Genomic DNA, 22,262 nt, shown 5'->3' with positions numbered 1-22,262 from the left:
CTCTAGATTTGTATTATTATTCTTCCTTATCCAAGGAAAACTTCAAATGTTCTATTAACTCCATTCCAACAAGAACAGGTTATTACCAGTGAACGGTTTCTTTGTGGAATTATATAAGAAGAAGAAACTGTTCACAAACAAACACACACAAACAGGAGCGAAAACATAACCTCCTTCCAACTTCGTTGGCGGAGGTAATTAAGGATCTACGAAGCATTCCTTTAAACCCTAATTTCACTTGCTTTATATTACTTCTATTTTATTTCATTTCTTCCTTTTCTTTTACCACTTGCTATTTTTCCTTGTTTCCTTTCCTCACTGAGCTATTTTCCCTGTTGGGGCCCCTGGGCTTATAGCATCCTGTTTTTCAACTAGGGTTGTAGCTTAGCATTTAATAATCACTTCTTACTTTGGTCTCACAGTTTAAGTCTTAGAGTTTTTCCCTATACGCACTTAGGTGATGAATAGCCTCATGGACCCAACGACTATAACCCAAATCCGTAATTCTAATTCAATTGAATTACTATTTTGAAAGGTATATATAAGGTATTCTTGAATTTATGGAAAATATATACGTAAAAATTACGTAATGGAAGTAAGACTATAGTCCATTTCTTTTAGCGAGTCATATTTGCACCGACTCGCAGTGGTGCCCTTTTAGATCGGAAAAGTTTCCTGATCGCTGATTGGTTAGAATTATCTTGTCCAACTAATCAGCGATCAGGAAACTTTTCCGAGCTAAAAAGGCACCCCTGCGAGTCGGTGCAAATATGCCTCACGAAAAAAAAATTGACTATAGTTAATGTGCTTTCTAATAACTGCAAATTAGATTCTATGAACATTGAAAATTCTGAAATTTTACACTTAGTATTTCTTAAAATCCCTCATTCTGTATCATATAGATTGCTAATTGAAAAAGCTTTAAATTAATATTTTACAATTACTTATTCTTTACATCCTATTTTCATTTTTTATATTTATAAGAATGATTCATTGTAGTTTATAAATAGATGACCTCAGCATTGTTTGGAAATGATTCCAATGGGAAGATCACAGTATTTTGTTTTTCAAAACTGAAAAGAATCTAACAGAATAATTCCGTCTTATATAATGCTCTAATATATATTTATATATATATATATATATATATACATATATATATATACATATATATATATATATATATATATATATATATATATATATATATACATATATATATATATATATATATAAATTTACGAAGTTTAACTAAATCCATGAATATTTATGTTTGTTCTGGACATGAAGCGTACACATCACATGCAAAGAAATGTTTCTCACATTGACCACATTATTCTGGATAGCATGTATCTCATTAGTTCAAGGCTTACATATGTATCAGACAAGATCAAATACTCAAATCCATAAAATATCAACATCATTATGTATCGTGTTCATTTGCTCAATTGTAACACAAACTTCACAAAATTATGTATACATGCTATTTCATGCATCATGTATGCGTTCGATACTGATAAATGTATACATAAGGATGTATTATCTCCTTGATATCAACTCCATGTGCCCTAAAAACTAATTGCATTAATGTAAAGATGTACAATTGGACGCATGAATATTTGGTACATCTCGCTCTGAGGAGGTGCGCCGTGTAACTCCCTAACTGCACGACGAGTTCCTGCATTTAAGCCCCACCCACCACCTCTGCCATATCTCTCTACACCATTTGTTTGGTTACTCGCAGCGCAGTAAGGGTGTGGTAGGGTATGTTTCCTCAGAGCGAGGTGTGACAGGAATTCGTGCGTCCAACTGTACGTGTTGTATTGACATCAGACATATTCTACCAAAATTACATTATAGTAATTTAATGAAATTTGGAAATTGGTCGAAATTAACAGACAATAATATTAGGAGTTTTTTTTTTTTTATTCATTTTAATTAGATGTTTATCAATTCATTAAACTGAACTGGAAATAGGCATTGACATCCATCATCTTTAAACTATTTTTCTCATTTATATTAATTGAATGGGAAAAGGAATGACGGATTAAATGATAAAAACAATTATTGTCTGTTCTTTAGATTTATTTCTGTCATCATGGATGTATACCAACATATAATGCATTAGGTGTGTTTAAGTGGTTTATGTACAGAAAAAGAAGCAAGGAACGTAACAGATATTGGGAAATACAATAGAAATTTGAAAAAGACATCATAGCAAAAAAACTAAGAGATTTTTGAAGACACGCTAGGAATTCGATCAAAATATTTCAGAGCAAAAACCCTAAGTGATTTTTGAAGACACACTAGGAATTCGATCAAAATATTTCAGAGCAAAAAACCTAAGTGATTTTTGAAGACACGCTAGGAATTCGATCAAAATATTTCAGAGCAAAAAATGTAAGGGGGTTTTGAAGACACTAGGAATTCAATCAAAATATTTCAGAGCAAAAAATGTAAGGGGGTTTTGAAGACACTAGGAATTCGATCAAAATATTTCAGAGCAAAAAAACGTAAGAGAGTTTTGAAGACACACTAGGAATTCGATCAAAATATTTCAGAGCAAAAAATGTAAGGGGGTTTTGAAGACACTAGGAATTCGATCAAAATATTTCAGAGCAAAAAACCTAAGAGAGTTTTGAAGACACACTAGGAATTCGATCAAAATATTTCAGAGCAAAAAATGTAAGGGGGTTTTGAAGACACTAGGAATTCGATCAAAATATTTCAGAGCAAAAAACCTAAGAGAGTTTTGAAGACACACTAGGAATTCGATCAAAATATTTCAGAGCAAAAAACCTAAGAGAGTTTTGAAGACACACTAGGAATTCGATCAAAATATTTCAGAGCAAAAAATGTAAGGGGGTTTTGAAGACATTAGGAATTCGATCAAAATATTTCAGAGCAAAAAAACGTAAGAGAGTTTTGAAGACACACTAGGAATTCGATCAAAATATTTCAGAGCATAAAACCTAAGTGATTTTTGAAGACACACTAGGAATTCGATCAAAATATTTCAGAGCAAAAAACCTAAGAGAGTTTTTGAAGACACACTAAGAATTCGATCAAAATATTTCGGAGCAAAATCCGTAACAGATTTTTAAAGGCACACTAGGAATTTGAAAAAAAAAAAATCAGAGAAAAAAAAACACTAACAGATTTTTTTTAGCTACAATAGAAATTCGAAGAAAAATATTTCAGAGCAAAAAATCTAACAAATTTTTTAAGACACTTTAGGAATTCAGGAAAAAAAATCATAGCAAAAAACGTAACAGATATTTTCAAACACAAAGAATTTTAAGAAAATTTCAAAGCAAATGGGAGTATTTTTGGGGGGTCAGTATATAATTTAATTTTTTGCATCTGTTAAAGACCATTAAGTCGTATGGTCAGTTAATAGTTTATCAATTATCCTTAAGATCTATGTTTGAACATCTAACAGTTGATATAGCAATGATTTCACGTCTTCAAGACCTCTTGCTTTGAGAGCTTAAATTTTTGGGCCGTATAGCGAAATTAGTTTAGACATTTGGATATGTTATTTACTCTATATGTGACCAACTTTCCTTTCATTGGATAATTTTAAGTAATTCAAGTTAAATATATATTATTGAATCCTTAGATACTCGTTCAAATATTCCACGGAAAATCCTGAATGATAATTAGAAGAAACAATTTTCGTAATTTTAAGATAATTATTATAAAAAAAGGAAGAAGCCCGGGTTAGTAACGAATAGTTAGTAATGCCATTTTGAATACTATGAACCAGATGATTGTTTGAATAATCCCTTGTTAATAATAAAGTAATTACATTTTCCTCACAAAAGTTATCAACCCATGTTAAGTCCTTAACTTTTCCTCCCTTTTGGCGGCAAAGCCGGTGGAACAGACGGTTTTTTAGTCAAGTAATATCTCTGCAAATCTACGCGCTGCCCTCCGCTCTTTTGCTCTACATCTCCCTGAGGGTCTTCTGTAGTTTCGTCTACAGTAATACCGGTATCTACACTCACGGGATCCTTATCTACAGGTGGATGGGTGGGTAATACCTTTGACATCCTCTGGGCGTCCTGCACATTGACGGTATCGTCTCGATATTCGATAAAGCCGTCGTCTCCAGATTCTTCTTCTTTCTTTTCCTTTGCGGACGGTGTAGCATCATCCGCTTGTTCGATCTCAGTCTTCGACGCGGATTCCTCGGGTTCTACTTTTGCCTCTGCGTCCTCTGTCCCCGGAGCGGCACCTTTTTCTCCTGCGTCCTCTGTCTCCGAAGCGGCACCTGTTTCTCCTGCGTCCTCTGTCCCCGGAGCAGCACCTGTCTCAGCTGTTTTTTCAGTTTCTCCTTTCTCTACGATGTCACCACCGTCGTCGTCGTCTACGATAACATCCGCCTCGCTTATACTTCTCTCTATCTTTATCACCGGAACCGAGCTGAAATCGATATCCACCTTACTGTCTTCCTCCGATTTCATATCACTAGTATCTGTAACAGTACTGGAATCGTTATCTTTCAGCTGTTTTGAATCAGCACTCTCCGGTTCCGAGTCACCAGACACTAGGTCTACATCTGGTTTTGGCTGCTCAGGCTGAACTACAGCATCGTCTTCAGCAGAGGACAGTGGAGCATACTTCTTCAGTACAGGTTCAGGATCTGATTCGTCTCCTGTGCCATCAGTGGCAGGTTCTGTAGGTGCCGTTGCTACTTCATTGCTGACGTCAGGTGCCTGAAGGGGACATGAAAATTGAAAATGTGAAATGGTAGAATTCATAAAAGCTTGAAAACGTGAAATGGTAGAATTCATAAAAGCATGAAAATTGAAAACGTGAAATGGTAGAATTCATAAAAGCATGAAAATTGAAAGCTTGAAATGATAGAATTCATAACAGCGTGAAAATTGAAAACGTGAAATGATAGAATTCATAACAGCGTGAAAATTGAAAACGTAAAATGGTAGAATCCATAAAAGCAAACATCTGTCTCGTCATAGAATAGACACAGACGTAATTATTCATTCATTGATGTCTTCAGATAAATATGATTCTCAATAATTGTTGATTTTAGTGAACTAGAAACTTATATTAGTTAACTTGTTATAAAAGAAACAGGCAAACACAGATACTAAAATCACTCTGATATATTGAACTTTTGAGTTAGTTTTTAACCCTAATGTAGGCCTATATTATATTTCTCGTGCAACATATCTACGGACAAGACAATAACAGAGGTATGCACGTACATATAGGCTACTGTACATATAATATGAGCTATGGCCAAGACACTCACAGAAATAATACACATACATATACAGGTCATATGATATTTACTCTCCCACTTAATAAATTTTTACCCTCTTGATTCTTGGCAAAGTGAATCATGAAGTTAAGTTCATGACGTTTATTGCAATGTTTACGTACACATACATATCCACATATAGATTCACACATACATCAACGTAAATATGGTTTTTTATTTTCATTTATTACAAGCAGCAAATCTTTATTAGATAGAGATTTTTAGTTTTTGTGTTATAAGGATTCTGCTTATCTATTATACGACATTCATGATAAATAAAGGCGTTCCAGACTAAGAGTAATTACGTTATTCATATTGAATTAACTATCCTTAAACACACACACACACACACACATATATATATATATATATATATATATATATATATATATATATATATATATATATATATATATATATATATATATATATATATATGCAGTGTATATATATACATATGCAATGTATATATATATATATATATATATATATATATATATATATATATATATATATATATACATATATATATATACAGTATATATATATGTACATATACAGTGTGTGTATATATATGTATATATATATATATATATATATATATATATATATATATATATATATATATATATATATACCCGCTTTCTGTCTATCATAATAACCATGGCAAAAACACTTCCAGAACAGATTGACTAAAATTCGCATTTCCGATATTTCAGCAAAAATGTAGGTCTGCCAGCAATCTTCTCTATCCATATAAAACATTTTGTCTTATCCTTTACCTCTCTCCCTTATAAATTAATGTACACTCTCATTTTCCTTCAGCCAAAAAATCCTTATTCATACGTTCTTCAAGGTCGAGATGACAATAACAATATCAATAAATATACGGACTCAGGACTTTTGAGATACGGTTTATCACTTGTTCTAATTTAATCATAAAGATTTTCAGTTATCTCAAGATTAACAAACTTATCTTGTATGACTATTTACACTCTGTTATGGTAATTTTCCGTTATTCGTCTATCTACTTTAATATATGTATTATAGCCACGAAAGGAAAAACGAAAAGACTTGATTGGAGTTAGTACTTTCATCCACTCAGGACATTATCAATGTCCTGGGTGGATGACAGTACTAACTCCAATCAAGTCTTTTCATTTTTCCTTTCGTGGCTATAATACATTTTATGTTCATCACGTGTCAGCTTTCATGATTTCTACACTTTAATATATATTTACTTTGATCTACATATCAAATTAGAAATATATCCAGTTTATTTATAATTTCGTCCTACTTCAAGACATACATAGAAGTGTAGTGATCCCAAATATAAATGTTTTAAATTAACTCAATGTCATTTCGCAGTTAGAAATATGCTTATATATTGTCTAATCTTGATAAATCTACGTTGTCTTATGTATATGTTGTGCTAAATCACCGATTCAGTCTAATCTTCTGCAAATGAATGACCTAAAGATTTAATACTATTTCGCAGAGGTCAAAGACATTGAATATCAAAAATCAAAACCGAAATCGTTTGCTTCAATAATATACTGTGTCGAGATTTATTTTAGATTATTTTCTTAATTTATGGGTATTATACGTAATTTCTATGTTTATAGAAACTATAAAATTGGATATAATACTGTTTAATTTTGCATTGCGCATTCTATAGCCAGTCTGATTAAAATAAACATTCATATGACATTGATGATAATGACCACTAATGTGTAACGCTAGTTACTCAAAATTATCAATCATAATAAATTATAAAAAGATAATTAATTCCATCTCTTTCTAGAATGTGAATAATGTTGCCGAGTAAAGTATAGGTACATTACACTATTTTAAAGCAAAATGACTTGGTTGATAATTGGCTGTTTACTACTCTACCTCCAAACTTCGGGTTTCTCTCTTTGCCACATTTTCTTTCGTATTCCCATACACTCCATCCACGTCACCATCCTCTAAGAAGCGGTGGAAAAGGTTACCAATAATTATGTTTTTTATTAAGATTACTCTTATAACATCAGCCCCCATAAAAAGGTAACAATGCGTAACAAAATTATAACAAAAGATTTAATTGTTAGGGGTGTGTGTTTAGGGCAAGAATACACGAAACGAAAATGAATGAAATACACAAACAAATACATAGCAAAGGTAAAGGAATCTCTCTCTCTCTCTCTCTCTCTCTCTCTCTCTCTCTCTCTCTCTCTCTCTCTCTCTCTCTCTTGTGAATCAGAAATTCTGAACTATTTCATTTAGAATGATAAACAAAGGTTGATGGTGTCTTGTGATGTCTGCAACCTTACCATTTGAGCTGAGGAGGAGGGAATTGGTTTAGCCTATAGTCTGCTTGTTGAATCATCAGCAGCCATTGCCTAGCCCTTCTTGGTTTTAGCTGGATGGAAAGGGGTTTTGGTGCTAATCACATTTATATAAGGTCAGTCTTTAGGACACAATTATACTAGGGCATTGTCACAGTCCCTTGCACTTATGAGCTACCTATAACAAAGTAAACCTTTTTGTCAAAGACAAACTCGATATTGAATGTGAGTTCTAACCTGCTCGAATGGGATTTGGCACAGTCTTCGGCTAAGCTAAACGCAATTCTACAGAGGAAAAACTTAAGAGCTTTTGAAATTGAGGCTATGTACTGTGTATACTTTCATTAAAAACTTTCCTAGAAAATAACTTTAGGGAAATATTGTTAGTATCTGTTAGTGAATCTACATTATACCGTCAGGTTGACCAAGAACTCGTGAACTCTTGCTGGGATGAGGCCATTTTGATATGCCACCAAGTACCACAAGTGAGAGTTGCAATCCCGCGGTAGATTTCAATCTTCACTGTCGACTAGAAATTGATGTAATATGCAGATCATGCACAACTAGTTTCAGTTATTTGTTCTCTTCAAGTACGAAATGAAGTAGCCTCAGTACAGATGTTGTCTAGATGTGTTGTTACTTACTTGTTTAAGGTTTAAAGGTCGCTCATGAATGGCAGAGGCAAGAGACAGTAACATTGCCCTAGCAATCAGGACAATGCCCTAGAGACTGACCATATGTTATATGATCAGCGCCCAAGCCTCCACTCCACCCAAGCTAGGACCAGGAAGGGCCAGGCAGTGGCTGCTGATGACTCAGCAGATAGACCTATAGGCTCCCAGAAACCCCCCAACCTTAGCTCACAAGGATGGTAAGGTTGCCGACACTAATGGCACAAATGAGTCTGAGCAGGACTCGAACCCCCGTTTGGCAAACACCAGGCAGAGACCAATCAGGCCACAACAACCTTAGGAATGATACAGATTCCTTCTACCAAGTTCAATATTACGCATTTATGAATAATAAAGCTATTAAAAGCATAAGTTTCTTTTTAAGAGAGAGTTTTCTTTACGTAGTGTTTTGATTACTGTAACTTATATATTAAAGGTCTAATTATTTGATATATTATTCTCTCGAGCTTGTCTAGCTGTTATTCAATTTTAAGAGAGAGAGAGAGAGAGAGAGAGAGAGAGAGAGAGAGAGAGAGAGAGAGAGAGAGAGAGAGAGAGAGAGAGAGAGAGAGAGAGAGAGGACTACTTGTAAATGGACTAGTAGTGGTTATGATTGCAGCCGGAAGTTAATGTATAAATGAAGCACTGTAACTTTCCAATCACTATAGAATAACGATCTATTAAATACAAGTATCTATTAATTACTTCACTAAGGAAATATCAATGAAACTGAGAAACATATTGTAAACGTCTTTTAGGTATAGCACTTATTGCTAATAGATCCTGAAAAACTTTTTGTTATGTAATTTTAGGGGATATTCAAACATTAGAGTTTTCTTAAATCAATTTATTTTTAATCAATTACATGAAGAGTTACAGTGAGTCATTGACAGGTAATGTATCCACAATAGATCGGTTGAATTTCAAATCATTTGTTATTTGATAACGAGAAACGTTGGGGGAACAAGATTTAAAAAAAAATAACTATGGATCTGTGAAATCATATTCTGATCAAGATTTATTACATAAACTAATGTGAGTAATAATAGAAAAAAATTTAAGAAGTAGTTGTGTGAATCATATTTTAATCAAGATTTATTACATAAATTAGTATGAATCATAATAGCCACAATAATATCTTATCTTTATTGAGTTTTTTTTTCTTTAATATTTCGTATGAAAAACTTTCCCCTGAAAGCCTTGAAATCCGAAAGGCAAAACTGGAAGAAAGTCTCCTTTTGATTTGAACCAACGATGATTACAAGAGAAAGGGTTGTTTTTAACCAATTAAACCACTAATAAGCTTCTTTGGTGGAACCAAAACAAATCCAGTAAGGGAAGGAGAATTCTATAATCTAATTCGGGGTAAATCGTTTTAAAGGCCCCTCATGAGCGGCAAAGGCAAAGGACAAAACAGTATCCTAGAGACTGACTATTCATACATAGGATCAACGTCCAAACTCCCTATTCACCCAAACTAGTACCAGCTAGATCCAGGCAATGGCTACTGATGCCTTAACGGGTAGACTTCTAGATGCACCCAAACCCATCCCCCGACTCTATCCCACAGGGACAGTAAAGTTGCAGATGCTATTAAAAACTTTAGGACTTGAGTGGAGTTCGAACTCCCGACTCGAAGATTGCGGCACAGAGGCTTCTCTAATAGGCCACCATAATCCCTTCAATGCTTTTAACGGGAAATGTAATCAAATTTTTAAGAAATAAAACTGTTTTCTAAGAAATAAAACTAGCTAAGACGTTATTGTGTCTACTATAATCATTAGAATTTGTGAATATGACAAGTGTATTCCATACATAGTGTCACTTATAGCGAAGAAATGATATACAATACATACGCATACATATGTGCAGAAATACTTTTAAAAAGTATACATACACATCACTTGAGTGAGATCAGAGAAAATATGTTGAATTTTAAAAAATAATTACACCATATTTTTGAAGACTGATTAAACTACGTCATATTACGAATTAAAGTTAATCAATGGAATTAGACCTTTACAAGGTATTTCAGTTTTTAAGTTATAAATAAATTCTCAAATTCAAAGAAATGTTACGTTTTATAACAATGGTTTTTAATTAGTTATCACCATGAGGATTTTTTTGGCATTACAACTGTTGGGGACAACATATTATCAGCATTAATTGTGGTTTGCTAGCCTTGCTAGCAACACCAAAAAAGTCATGAAGGCTCTCTCTCCCTCTCTCTCTCTCTCTCTCTCTCTCTCTCTCTCTCTCTCTCTCTCTCTCTCTCTCTCTCTCTCTCTCTCTCTCTCTCTCTCTCTCAAAATGGTCCCACGAATGATATATTTCTTTTCAACAAGTGAGGTAGCCATCATTTAAGAAATAATCTAATATTACGATGTCAGCTACTTTGAGCTTATATATCTAGATTATTCAGGATTGAAATTGAACACATAATAAATTGTAATTTACCTCATTTTAAATCAAGGAAATATTACTGAGATCGTTATACTAATTTTAATTCTTTTGGTACTATCGATAATTGGCATTTATGAAGCATTGATCAACTAGTCGCGCGGATTTTTTTCCGTACGGAAATATTTCCACTCGTCAGGAGGTATATCTTAACATGCGAGGATTTTCTCCGAGCAGCCTCGTAGTTTCTAACAGGATTAATAGAGTATATTTTATTAATCGTGGTTTCTATAATCCGCTACACTGGAACTGCTCGGCTGGGCAGTGCACGCGGCTAGATAATCACTGCCGCTCGGAAATTCTACCGAGCGGTCAGCATGTGAGGCGCAGACAAAACCGCGTATCGATCCAACTGTGTAAAGCGAACCTAACTCAAACCTATCACTATTCTACTTTCCTTTAATAGAATCACTTCTTGTATTAACTTTGTTTAGTTCTGTCCCGTTTGCTGGATATAAATGATAAATTACATTTATGTAATTAAAGCTTTTACTTTGGCTATTTACTAATGCTAATTAATGGTAGACAAAAATTATTGGTATCTCTGTTGAACATGACTATGATTAGGACTTACTTAAAAATATTCTACAAAGAGAAAATAAAATGTTTTGATAAGTAATCAATTTGTATTTGAACTATATACAAGCATCTGCCTCAAAAAATTACTAATCAAGCTTTAGATACAGATATTCATTTCGCTATGCAAAAATATGTAACTTAATCATCATTATATCTATACCTGTTCTCTGCTTGATATTTATGAAAAGGCAATTAGATAATATCTTTACTTTCCACCCAGACAGTTTTTCTAAAGATTTACCGGTAGTGAACTTATAACTATGTAACGTCAAGCGCGAACAATTCTCATAAACTTCAATATCTTTCGCTACAGAATTTCTCAGCATTAAAAGCCTACTGAAAGAGGAAGACAAACTAAACAGATGAAGGCTTATGGTCGTCAGCACTTTGATTACCTTCTTCACCTAAAGAACTAACTTTATCCGCAATAGATTCACCTTCAACGGTACAATCCAGCACAGGGTCTTCACTCTGGTCTGGCCCTAGCCCTTCAAAGGACAGTCTAGTACTTTCAGCTAATCCTTCGAAATACAAGAGCTCGAAGGAGCTATCACTACATTCAGAAAGACTTGCACTGTTACAATCACTGCCCAGCAGCTCATCGACCCCTGGAACAAGGCTTATATCTATGGATCTACTAAGAGCTTCCAGGTTTGGCTCACTTTCAGATGAAGCCTCGCTAAGCCCATCAACATGCGTTGTACCTTCTATAACTTCACTATCACAAACATCCAAATCCCCATCCACATCAACATCAACATCTACATCACATCCATCTCTATCCCCATCAATAACATCTTTCTGGAGACTTCCAGATAATTCCATGGGGTGGAAAACATCCTCTCTTACCGGCTTGGGAGAGGACGAAGGGCTCCTTGATGGTGTGACATTAATGTCGATGGTGCATTCGATGCTACTCTCTGATGAAGTGTCCACAAATGAAGTAGGTCTGATTACTTTTTCCTCCTGTAGGGTTAGATAATACCTAGCTAAGAAACCAATATCTTGAGTCATCTAACGACGACGAGTTTTGTTAGTGCTGTAATTCTTACAGAGGGGACCTTTTTATGGGCATGCTTCCCTTGTGTTTGTATGAAAAGTATTGCCCCTCTAAATCCATGCATTATATTTTAAAGATATTTTAGTATTTCCATCATAATGAGAAAACAAACACCTTGAAAATATTCATCTATAATACATATAACTTAGTTTAAATGGTTTATTTTTATATAAAATAGTCATTATACTGTATCTTGGTAACTGGTGATACTAAAGTTTTATTCTAATTAATGCAACTGAATCAAAACTAAACATCTGCTTTGCTTCTATTTAGTTTAAATCTGTACTACTCATCTAAAAATTACCCTAATTTACTCTAGTACAATCAATGTTCTAACTCCTACTTACTAATCATGTATCACCCAAAAGCACACATAACCCATATAATGCATTACATACGCACAGACTTATGTAATCTGTACAAATATATACAGGTCAAACACAGCCATGGTAAAGTATTAATAGGTGTTAGCAGCTAAGTAGTTGAATTAAAGAGAAGCAAACTAATAGACAAAGAAATAGTCCAAAGAAATAGACGAAGGTTATGAAATGAAGTAGAAGGAAGACATGAAACAAAGCAAAGGCCAAGATGCAGAAGAGAATATCGCAAGCAAATGCCAGTCGACCAAACAAGATGGCTGCCCCCATCAGGACGAGGAAATGTTTTGAAGTAAGAGACTGACTGGCAAACACCTACAACCCCACGCTTGAGTGAGGCATTGTGGCAGTCTTATCCCACCTGGCCGATGATTAGGGGTAAATTGTCTGTGGATTTGTCCCAGGAGAGAGGTCGACCTCCAATCTCCCCTTCTTCAGTGTTGCTCTTTCTACGAACCTGCACTTCGTTGTTATCTCCTCCGCCGCCATCTTTGTGCACTTGGGCTTCCTCCGTGTTGTCCACGTCGACCTGGTCCTCGTGGGGAGCAGGTACCTCAGGAACATCCTCCGGGAACTTTTCGGGTTCTTGATCAGCTGGTTGGATTTCTGTTGGGGGTACCTCCGAGGGAGCAGCAGCTTTCTGGGGGATCTCTTCTTTAGTAACTACGAAAAAAAAAGGGTTTGCTTCTGTTAAGAAATGTTCCTAATGAGGATGAAAATTATATTGTTTATTTCCTAAGCATACCTAGAATTATGTTATACTATCAGTTCATTGTTTATGTTACCACCATGGCCCCTAACTACTATAGTTTTCAGATTTATCTTACTCAAGGGAAAACAAATCTGATTTTGGTGTTATGAAACATTCATCCAAAAACATTATGGGCTCAGGAACTCAACTGCTGATCCTGATCAAAGGATTTGTTGCTATCGCCATCAAATTCTGCATGATACTGCACTTTTTCCTCGATATTTTTCCCCGCAATATAAAAAATAAATGGAGATAAGACTGGCTGAATATTTTCATACAAAAATTACTTTCCAATGGGCATCTTTCAGAACATGTAAATATAGAATAATAAGCTAATACTTGACGTATTCCAGCTGTTAGAAGAGGTCCAGGATGAACTGGAAGATGAAATGGATGACTGTGACACAGGACAAAAGGGATTGGAATAATCTATCAAGAATGGTCATGGGTCAACCAGTGGCCCCAAGACCTGTGAAGTAAGTAAGAAAGTAATACTTAACATAACAGCTTGCTTAACAATTTCGTCTTGCATTGATTTATTTTTCTATTGTGAAGTAAAACTTCATACAATCGTTTAGTGGCGTTTGCTTTATCTAAAAGCAAGCAAAGAATCAGAGATCCCTTTCAGAGTCTCGTCTTCTGAACTGTCAAAACGAAGTTGAGCTGAGTAATCTACTTCTACCCAAGGGAAACAAGGTGCCTAGTTACAAAATTCTCATTACTTTAATCATATCAAATGATTCATGAATTTTTCTAGTTCAACATTGGGAACCAAACGTTTAAGGATTTGGACATAAATCTTCTACAGTTTCGAGGAACCACTTCTTTATTACTCAGAAGTAACATTATTCTATTTCTATGAACTCATAAGTCTATCCTATGTGTAGGACAATTTCTCTTAAACGGAAGAATTTTAATATTCACCGAATCTTAATTCTAATCATCCTTAGGATTCATGTTCAAATGAATATGATTCTGTCCCCAATATAATACTTTGTTTAAATATCCATTGGATATCTTTTTCTGATTATGGAAGAGTAATAATAATAGTAATATCAGTTCTAATACATGTGATAGGGTATTGTGGGTATAGTTTAAAACTAAATATAGTCCTCAATATAATAATTTGTTTAAATATCCACTGGATATCTTTTTCTGATTATGGAAGAGTAATAATAATAGTAATATCAGTTCTAATACATGTGATAGTGCATTGTGGGTATAGTTTAAAACTAAATATAAAAGTCCTCAATATAATACTTTGTTTGAATATTCATTGAATGTCTCATTCTGATTTTGGCATAGTAATAGCAATTTCAATTTTAATACATATGAGAGGGTATTGTGGATATTGTTTAAAATTAAGTTGAAAATAGAAAAATTAAAAATATATCTTACCCGGATATGACGTCAGAGGAATGCCATCGGGAGCAGACTTTAACGGAACTGATTCCTGATTATCAGAAACGACCTTAGAATATTTTCTCTGTGGAAAAAAAAATAAATTAAAAATAGTAGTCTTTAAAAATAAATGAAATTTGCGGAATCTTAATTTTGAGGGAGTTTACACATTCTGGTCACCCTCTCAATCACTTATGACAATATTATCTCCTGCAACCTTTTGTAAATCAGGTTTTATATTTATCATCTCCTGCAACCTTTTGTAAATCAGGTTTTTTATCTATCATCTCCTGCAACCTTTTGTAAATCAGGTTTTTTATCTATCATCTCCTGCAACCTTTTGTAAATCAGGTTTTTTATCTATCATCTCCTGCAACCTTTTGTAAATCATGTTTTTTATCTATCATCTCCTGCAACCTTTTGTAAATCAGGTTTTTTATCTATCATCTCCTGCAACCTTTTGTAAATCAGGTTTTTTATCTATCATCTCCTGCAACCTTTTGTAAATCAGGTTTTTTATCTATCATCTCCTGCAACCTTTTGTAAATCATGTTTTTTATCTATCATCTCCTGCAACCTTTTGTAAATCAGGTTTTTTATCTATCATCTCCTGCAACCTTTTGTAAATCAGGTTTTTTATTTATCATCTCCTGCAACCTTTTGTAAATCAGGTTTTTTATTTATCCTCTCTCAAACCGTCATAGCAAAGCATTTATTTGCAATTGCATCAATTCCCTTAGACCATTAATATCAACCTAATTTTGGCTGCAACAGGTCGATCCTCAAAATTTTAACTATTTTAACTGCCTTTGTGAAATATTTTATATTTGCAATCCATTATGCATTGTATTGTGTAGGCTACTTCATTCTCAATATTCAAATTTAATGGACTCCATTATTTCTTTTAATGCTTTGACATTTTTTATTTTTTATATATCCCATTTTTAGATTAATGTATTGCATTATTATAGTCATTCTCTAATTTAATAGTTCATATCTTGCAATTTAAAAACTCCTTGCCATTTAAAAATGTCATTTAAAATTCTTAGAGACCTTATCTTGTCATTTTAATTTTAATTATATAAATGACATCCTTGATTTTGAGAATTTATATTTATAATTTCATGTTATTCGTATTTTTTTAATTGTTCTATCCTCTCTTACCGGTTCGTAATAGTTCTTCGCATTCCTTCCGTTATAAATAGGTTTCTTATCTTCCTCTTTATTCGCCTCTTTATTTTTCTGTTCCTTCTTCTTCTTCAGGTATTGCCTCAAGAGCAAAAACACGACAATGATTAACGTAGCGCCCAAGACTATGCCAGCAACAGTTGGTACAACTGAAAAGGGATAGATAAAGGTATTTAATTACACAGGTAAAAATTTGCCTTAAAATAAAAGGTAAAAATCCTGGAGTGAATGTTTCAGCGTTGTTACTGTTTTTAAAATATTCTATTTTTCCTTGTTTCCTTTCCTCACTGGGCTATTTTCCTTGTTGGAGCCCCTGGGCTTATAGCATCCTGCTCTTCCAACTGGGGTTGTAGCTTAGCAAGTAATAATAATAATAATTTACCGTTTTAAAAATGGATATATTGACGTTTAGGAGTGATATTACGGTCACCAAGCCGTTAAAGATAATAACAAAGTAGGGTAAAATTTACGGTCACCTGTATTTTACTGAAATGCGGCCGAGAACAGTATATTTTTACGGAACATTTTCGATTAACATTACGGGGTTTTTTTTAACAAGGTATGATAAATTCATTATTTTTTTTTTTTTCAAACGCAGTGCTTAACTAATATTATATTTTAGATTTTCTTTTTGGTAGCTGTTATACGTCAAATCATTTCTCGTTCAATTATATCAGAGCGAAATATATTTTGGGAGAAAGACTTTTGATAAGACGTTTAGTTTCTCTATTTTTGTATTATTGGTTTGGTTTCGAGCACCTATTTTGCTTATATGGTAATTTTGAAAAGTCTTAACTCCCATGAAATTCCTAGTTTCAAAAAAGTAATCTTTTTATTAGGTAATTCTGGAAGTCTTAAATACCTTTAATAGCATATATAACAAAAGGGAGACTCAGTAGAGTGCAGACCACCTCCACGGCAGCTTATTTCTCGACCCATTGCTCGACCTTGATCTTAAACTTTGAACTTAACATGTATTAATCGGTGTGGATTTTCATGCACTCAAACAGGAACCAAGTTTGAAGTCTCTGTGACAACGATGTCCAAAGTTATGGGTGATTACGTGATTTGGATATTTTGCTTGACCGTGACCTTGACGTTTGACTTTGACCTTCCAAAACTTAATCATTTCCAGCTTTTTACATAATAGTTTATCACTGCAATTTTCATTATTCTACGATTAAAATTGTGACCAGGAAGCTGTTCACAAACAAACACACAAAAAAAAAAACACACAAATAGGGGGTAAAACATAACCGCCTTCCAACTACGTTGGCAGAGGTAATACAGCCTAATAACTCCAAAGAAATTTGGTTTAGAGAAAGTTACTAAATTCAGATCATATGCTTAATGATAAAAATGATTTCATTTTGTGGTTATCTAAACATTAATTCAACAATTATATCTCTCTCAATAGTTTGAGCTACGATTCAATCTTCAATAATTGGGTTGACCTCATGACATATTACCTGTAGCTACCAAACTACTTATTTATAAATTTTTCTTTTAAAACATACACAAATAAACTGAATATCAACCTACAATAAAAAAAAAAAAAAAAAAAAAAAAAAAAAAAGTTATTGACCCTATATCAATTCGCGTAAATATAAGTAGCCATTTTCCCTAACTATCCAGTAAATCTTACATCATTTTGCTTTTATTACTTTTTTCATAAATAAAAATCTAATCTGAACAGTATCAGGTACAGTTAAGTTACCGTTGTCAAAGACTGTGTCCCTTTCTGGATGACCTTTGACCTGGGCCACTGTTGCAATGGGTATCTTCTCAGGTCGCTGGTAGCCCCAGTTGGACCCCATGACCTAGAAAAAAAGAAAGAAAATATGAAATTTTGAGAATATTTTCCTTGAAGAAATATTTGCCTGAATATTACATCTAAGTATCGATAAAACTGAATCAATAATGCTCATAGGAATTCAGTCAAGTCTCACAAAATCTGCTTTGCATCACGAACTTAAAAAAAAAAAAATAAAAAAAAATAAAAAATAAAAAATCCTGAACCTTAGAAAGATTATTTATAAACATCATGAAAGTTGGTATATATTCTACTAAAAGATAACTAAATAAACCCACTTCATGAAACTCGATCCTCTTGCATTTAACCTCTTGAAAGAGAATCAACATTTGCAAACCCGTTCAATTGTATTTAATTGATTTTCAGTGCTATATTGAAAAACTTTAGTCGAAGAAAAGGAAGAAGTTAAGGTTATCAGAAACATTAACTTAATATATCAATTCATATACTCTGTTGAACTTAAACTAAATCTCCTTAAACTTCTAAGCTATTGAACTTTATTCAATAAATCTACTTTAATTTTCTTTAATTTCTCAAGTCTTCCATTATAATTGCTTTGAATTATTATGACCAGCAGAACTTCATAAATCGCATTGAGCTTATGTAATATATGCCTAAATATATTAACTATGATTAACTTTCTTCGGTATATTTACTTTAATTTCTAAAACGTGTGGCGATTAATAAAGCGAATTTCCTTCGAGATTTGGTTACCTGAATTCACTGCAATATTGCATCTCTTAAACTCATATATCATATGGCCCTTAAACATAAATATATTGAACTACACTGGGGTTCCTAACCTGGGGTACATGTACCCCCAGTGGTACATTTTCAATCTTAAAGGGGTACATTGGCTATGAGAGTACCCCAGTGGTACATTTCTACTCTTCAGGACTACATTGGATCTGAGAGAATATTCAGTAATACGCAAACATTATGCAATATACATTGAGATTAAAAAAAAAAATTGAATTATATCACAATATCAATTTAATTTTTTTCTTTTTCATCTTCAATTTTTGGGGTACAAGGGAATCTATAGAAATGCCCAGCGGGTATAAAAGAATGAAATGGTTAGGAATCCCTGACCATTAGTTGCCGCAAAGATTCCGGGCCAAAAAATCCTCTTACAAATCTCAAGCTGTTAACGTGGGCTATGACGTCATCAGGGGTGTAGCTTATTTCGCCCGGAACCTCTGTGGCGACCTTACACAATCAGCTGGGTCTTTTCTTTTCTAAACATTATTGAATTTTAAGCTAATTTCTTAATTGTAAAATGCACTAAATACAATGTACTACAATTGCTTTAACACTCTTACTTTCGTGAACTTCTTCAACTAAATTACTGTAATCTATATACTACCTTAGTCATAAATCTATTGAACTACACAAATAAGTTTTATTTTCGATTTTGAACATTATTGAATTTCTAAACTAATTTACTATTTCTGATATATAGTGAATAAAATGTATTAAAATTGTTTTAACGATTACTTTAGTGAACCTCTTCGACTAATTACTTTTAAATTCTAAATTTAAAGAAAATATTTATTTTTTTATTTTAAACACTTTAATTCTTAAACTAATTTTCTAATTCTACTATATATTGAATACAATGTACTACAATTGCTTGAAAATTCTTAATTTCGTGAACTTCTTCACCTAAATTGCCCATAAATTCTAGAATTTAAAAAAAAATAAAATGCCAGAAAGTATTCTCATCTGACGCCATCTTTGAACTTACAGAAGACGAATCCATGCTCATAGCCTGACCTACAAGCATAGGGAACGAGAAGCCCTTGATCCCAAAGCCAGCGCATTGACCTTGCCTGGGAATACCCTTCTTATCCAAGTGCAGATCCCCGTCGCTATACTGCCGCAGGGGATAGTACTCCTCCTTGGGGGTGCTGATCTTCACGTCTGACGGGAGAGGCAAGTTCCAATCGTAAGTAGACGGTGTATTTTATTCAATCTTTTTATTATTTATATATTAATTGCAATAATAACATCTTCAATAAAAAGAATATTGGCTTCTATATATTTCTGATTATTTCTGTATTTATTATTTATATATTAATTGCAATAATGACATCTTCAGTAAAAAGAATATTGGCTTCTATATATTTCTGATTATTTCTGTATTATGCCATCCGCTAAGTATTTTAATGTTAATATCTACTTAGGTATTTTTAAAATACCTCGTTTTCTGTCTGGTGCTGGTTTAGATTCCTCCTGAGGTTTTTAGTGGAAGGAGAATCCAAAAATATTAGGTTACTATGAATTCTGAGGTCAATTTTGAAATACTCAATACACACACATACACACACTCATATATATATATATATATATATATATATATATATATATATATATATATATATGATTATATATAGGCTACATAGGCACGTGTATATGCATTTATATGTATTATATGTATATAATTCTATATACTTTATATACAGATATATATATATACAGATATATATATATATATATATATATATATATATATATATATATATATATATATATATGTGTGTCATTGTGTATACGTGTGTGTGTTTGTGTATTTGCATATATATATATATATATATATATATATATATATATATATATATATATATGTATTATATGTATATACGTCCGTATATACACCTACACATGCCATATACATAGAAATGATGTAGTCGAATGATGAACGATGTTAGACTTCAAACAAAGTAAATTTGTTCATCTTATCTATGAAGAGAATGAAACTCTCTCTCTCTCTCTCTCTCTCTCTCTCTCTCTCTCTCTCTCTCTCTCTCTCTCTCTCTCTCTCTTACTTGATATACATCCATGGAACTCTTTGTACTGCATCATTCGGTCGTCTACGCCACTCTCAATGCCTCCCAAATACAATGAAGTGGGCGTGGCTTTCACTTGAGTTTCGCTGACGTAGACATTTTTCATAGGCCTAACTTCCCGTTCCTTTTTGTCAATCTGAAAGGAAGAAGTTTTATGTTTTTTTTTAATTTTATTTTTGAGGTGTTTTAAATTTTTAGGAAATAGACTTCAATTCTTGGTTAAGAAAAAAAAATACTTCAATCTACTGTCTATCATATACATAAATCAACACTGAAGATAGTTTTTTCCATTTCTTATTGTTAATTTTAAACGATTTTTTTATTATGGGCAGATGATATGAAATGGATAGGAAATAGACCAATACTTTGTAAAAAAAAAAAAAAAAAAAAAAAAAAAAAAAAAAAACATTACTTTAATCTAGTGTCTGTCATAAAAAGAAATCAAAACTGAAGACTATTTTTCCATTTCTTCTTGACAATCTGATACAAAGTTTTTTTTCTTTTTTTTTTGAGGTGCAATTGATAGGGAAATAGACTCCAATTCTTTGAAAAATAAATACTTTAATCTATATCATGGAAAGAAATCAAGAGTGAAGACAGTTTTTGTTTACATTTCTTCTTGTCAATCTGAAAGGCAGTTACTCTTTAGATGCGAATATAGGGAAACAGACTCCAATTCTTTTGGAAAAAACTCTAATTTATCTCAGAAAATAAAAAAAATTAAGACAGCTTTGCATATAAATTCTATTACTTCAGTATTTTTAATTGTACAGTTGGACACAGGCATTCCTGCCACACCTCACTCTGAAATAATGCACCCTATCACACCCTTACTGCACAGCAAGTAACCAAACAGTAGGGAGAACTCGCCGAGCAATTAGAGTGTGACAGGTTGGTTGCACTTCCTCAGAGCGAGATGTACCAGTAATTCCTGTATCCAACTGTACATTAATGTAATAATAATATTATCATTTTTATTATTATTATTATTATTAATAATAATAATAATATTATTATTATTATTAATAATAATAATAATAATAATAATAATAATAATAATAATAATAATGATAATAATAATAATAATAACAATAAAAATAATAATAATAATAATAATAATAATAATTGCAATACAAGTAATAATAATAATAATAATAATAATAATAATAATAATAATAATAATTGTAATTCAAATAATAATAATAAACCGCGATAACGTTGGATTCGATTAAATATTACCTTAGCTGTCAGTCTTCCGTCTTTCTTCTGGAACAAGACGTAATGGCGTTGGCCGTCAAAGGCGTTGGTGTTGCGTTCCGAGGGTTGGGCTTCGGTACCGTGTACGTTGTTCTCGTCTATATCGTGTAGTTGGGCTTCAATCGTGATAGTACCGTCTGCTCCTATCCATACCAGCACGTAATCATGTATTGAGCTGTAACAAAAAGAGTCATTTTGAAATTATTATTATTATTATTATTATTATTATTATTAGT

General features: G+C 32.9%; 1 protein-coding gene across 5 annotated transcripts in view; it reads right to left on the bottom strand.

Annotated features, from left to right (window-relative positions):
- Positions 1-22,262, bottom strand: part of LOC137629705 (axotactin-like) — a 98,379-nt gene that overhangs the window by 2,686 nt on the left and 73,431 nt on the right. For 3 of the 5 annotated variants that reach the window (XM_068361265.1, XM_068361268.1, XM_068361269.1), the window contains 9 exons: positions 22,009-22,201; positions 20,749-20,905; positions 19,668-19,843; positions 17,825-17,927; positions 16,084-16,256; positions 14,917-15,004; positions 13,129-13,430; positions 12,180-12,296; positions 4,047-4,721 (listed from right to left, as the gene is read on the bottom strand). In XM_068361265.1, coding sequence (XP_068217366.1) covers positions 4,047-4,721; positions 12,180-12,296; positions 13,129-13,430; positions 14,917-15,004; positions 16,084-16,256; positions 17,825-17,927; positions 19,668-19,843; positions 20,749-20,905; positions 22,009-22,201 — 1,984 coding nt within the window. The remainder of the gene's footprint in view (positions 1-4,046; positions 4,722-12,179; positions 12,297-13,128; positions 13,431-14,916; positions 15,005-16,083; positions 16,257-17,824; positions 17,928-19,667; positions 19,844-20,748; positions 20,906-22,008; positions 22,202-22,262) is intronic. The other 2 variants (XM_068361266.1, XM_068361267.1) reach the window with 2 other exon arrangements.

Source organism: Palaemon carinicauda, chromosome 37, assembly GCF_036898095.1.
Source record: "Palaemon carinicauda isolate YSFRI2023 chromosome 37, ASM3689809v2, whole genome shotgun sequence".
NCBI lineage: Eukaryota > Metazoa > Arthropoda > Malacostraca > Decapoda > Palaemonidae > Palaemon > Palaemon carinicauda.
This window is presented reverse-complemented; position numbering and strand designations above follow the sequence as displayed.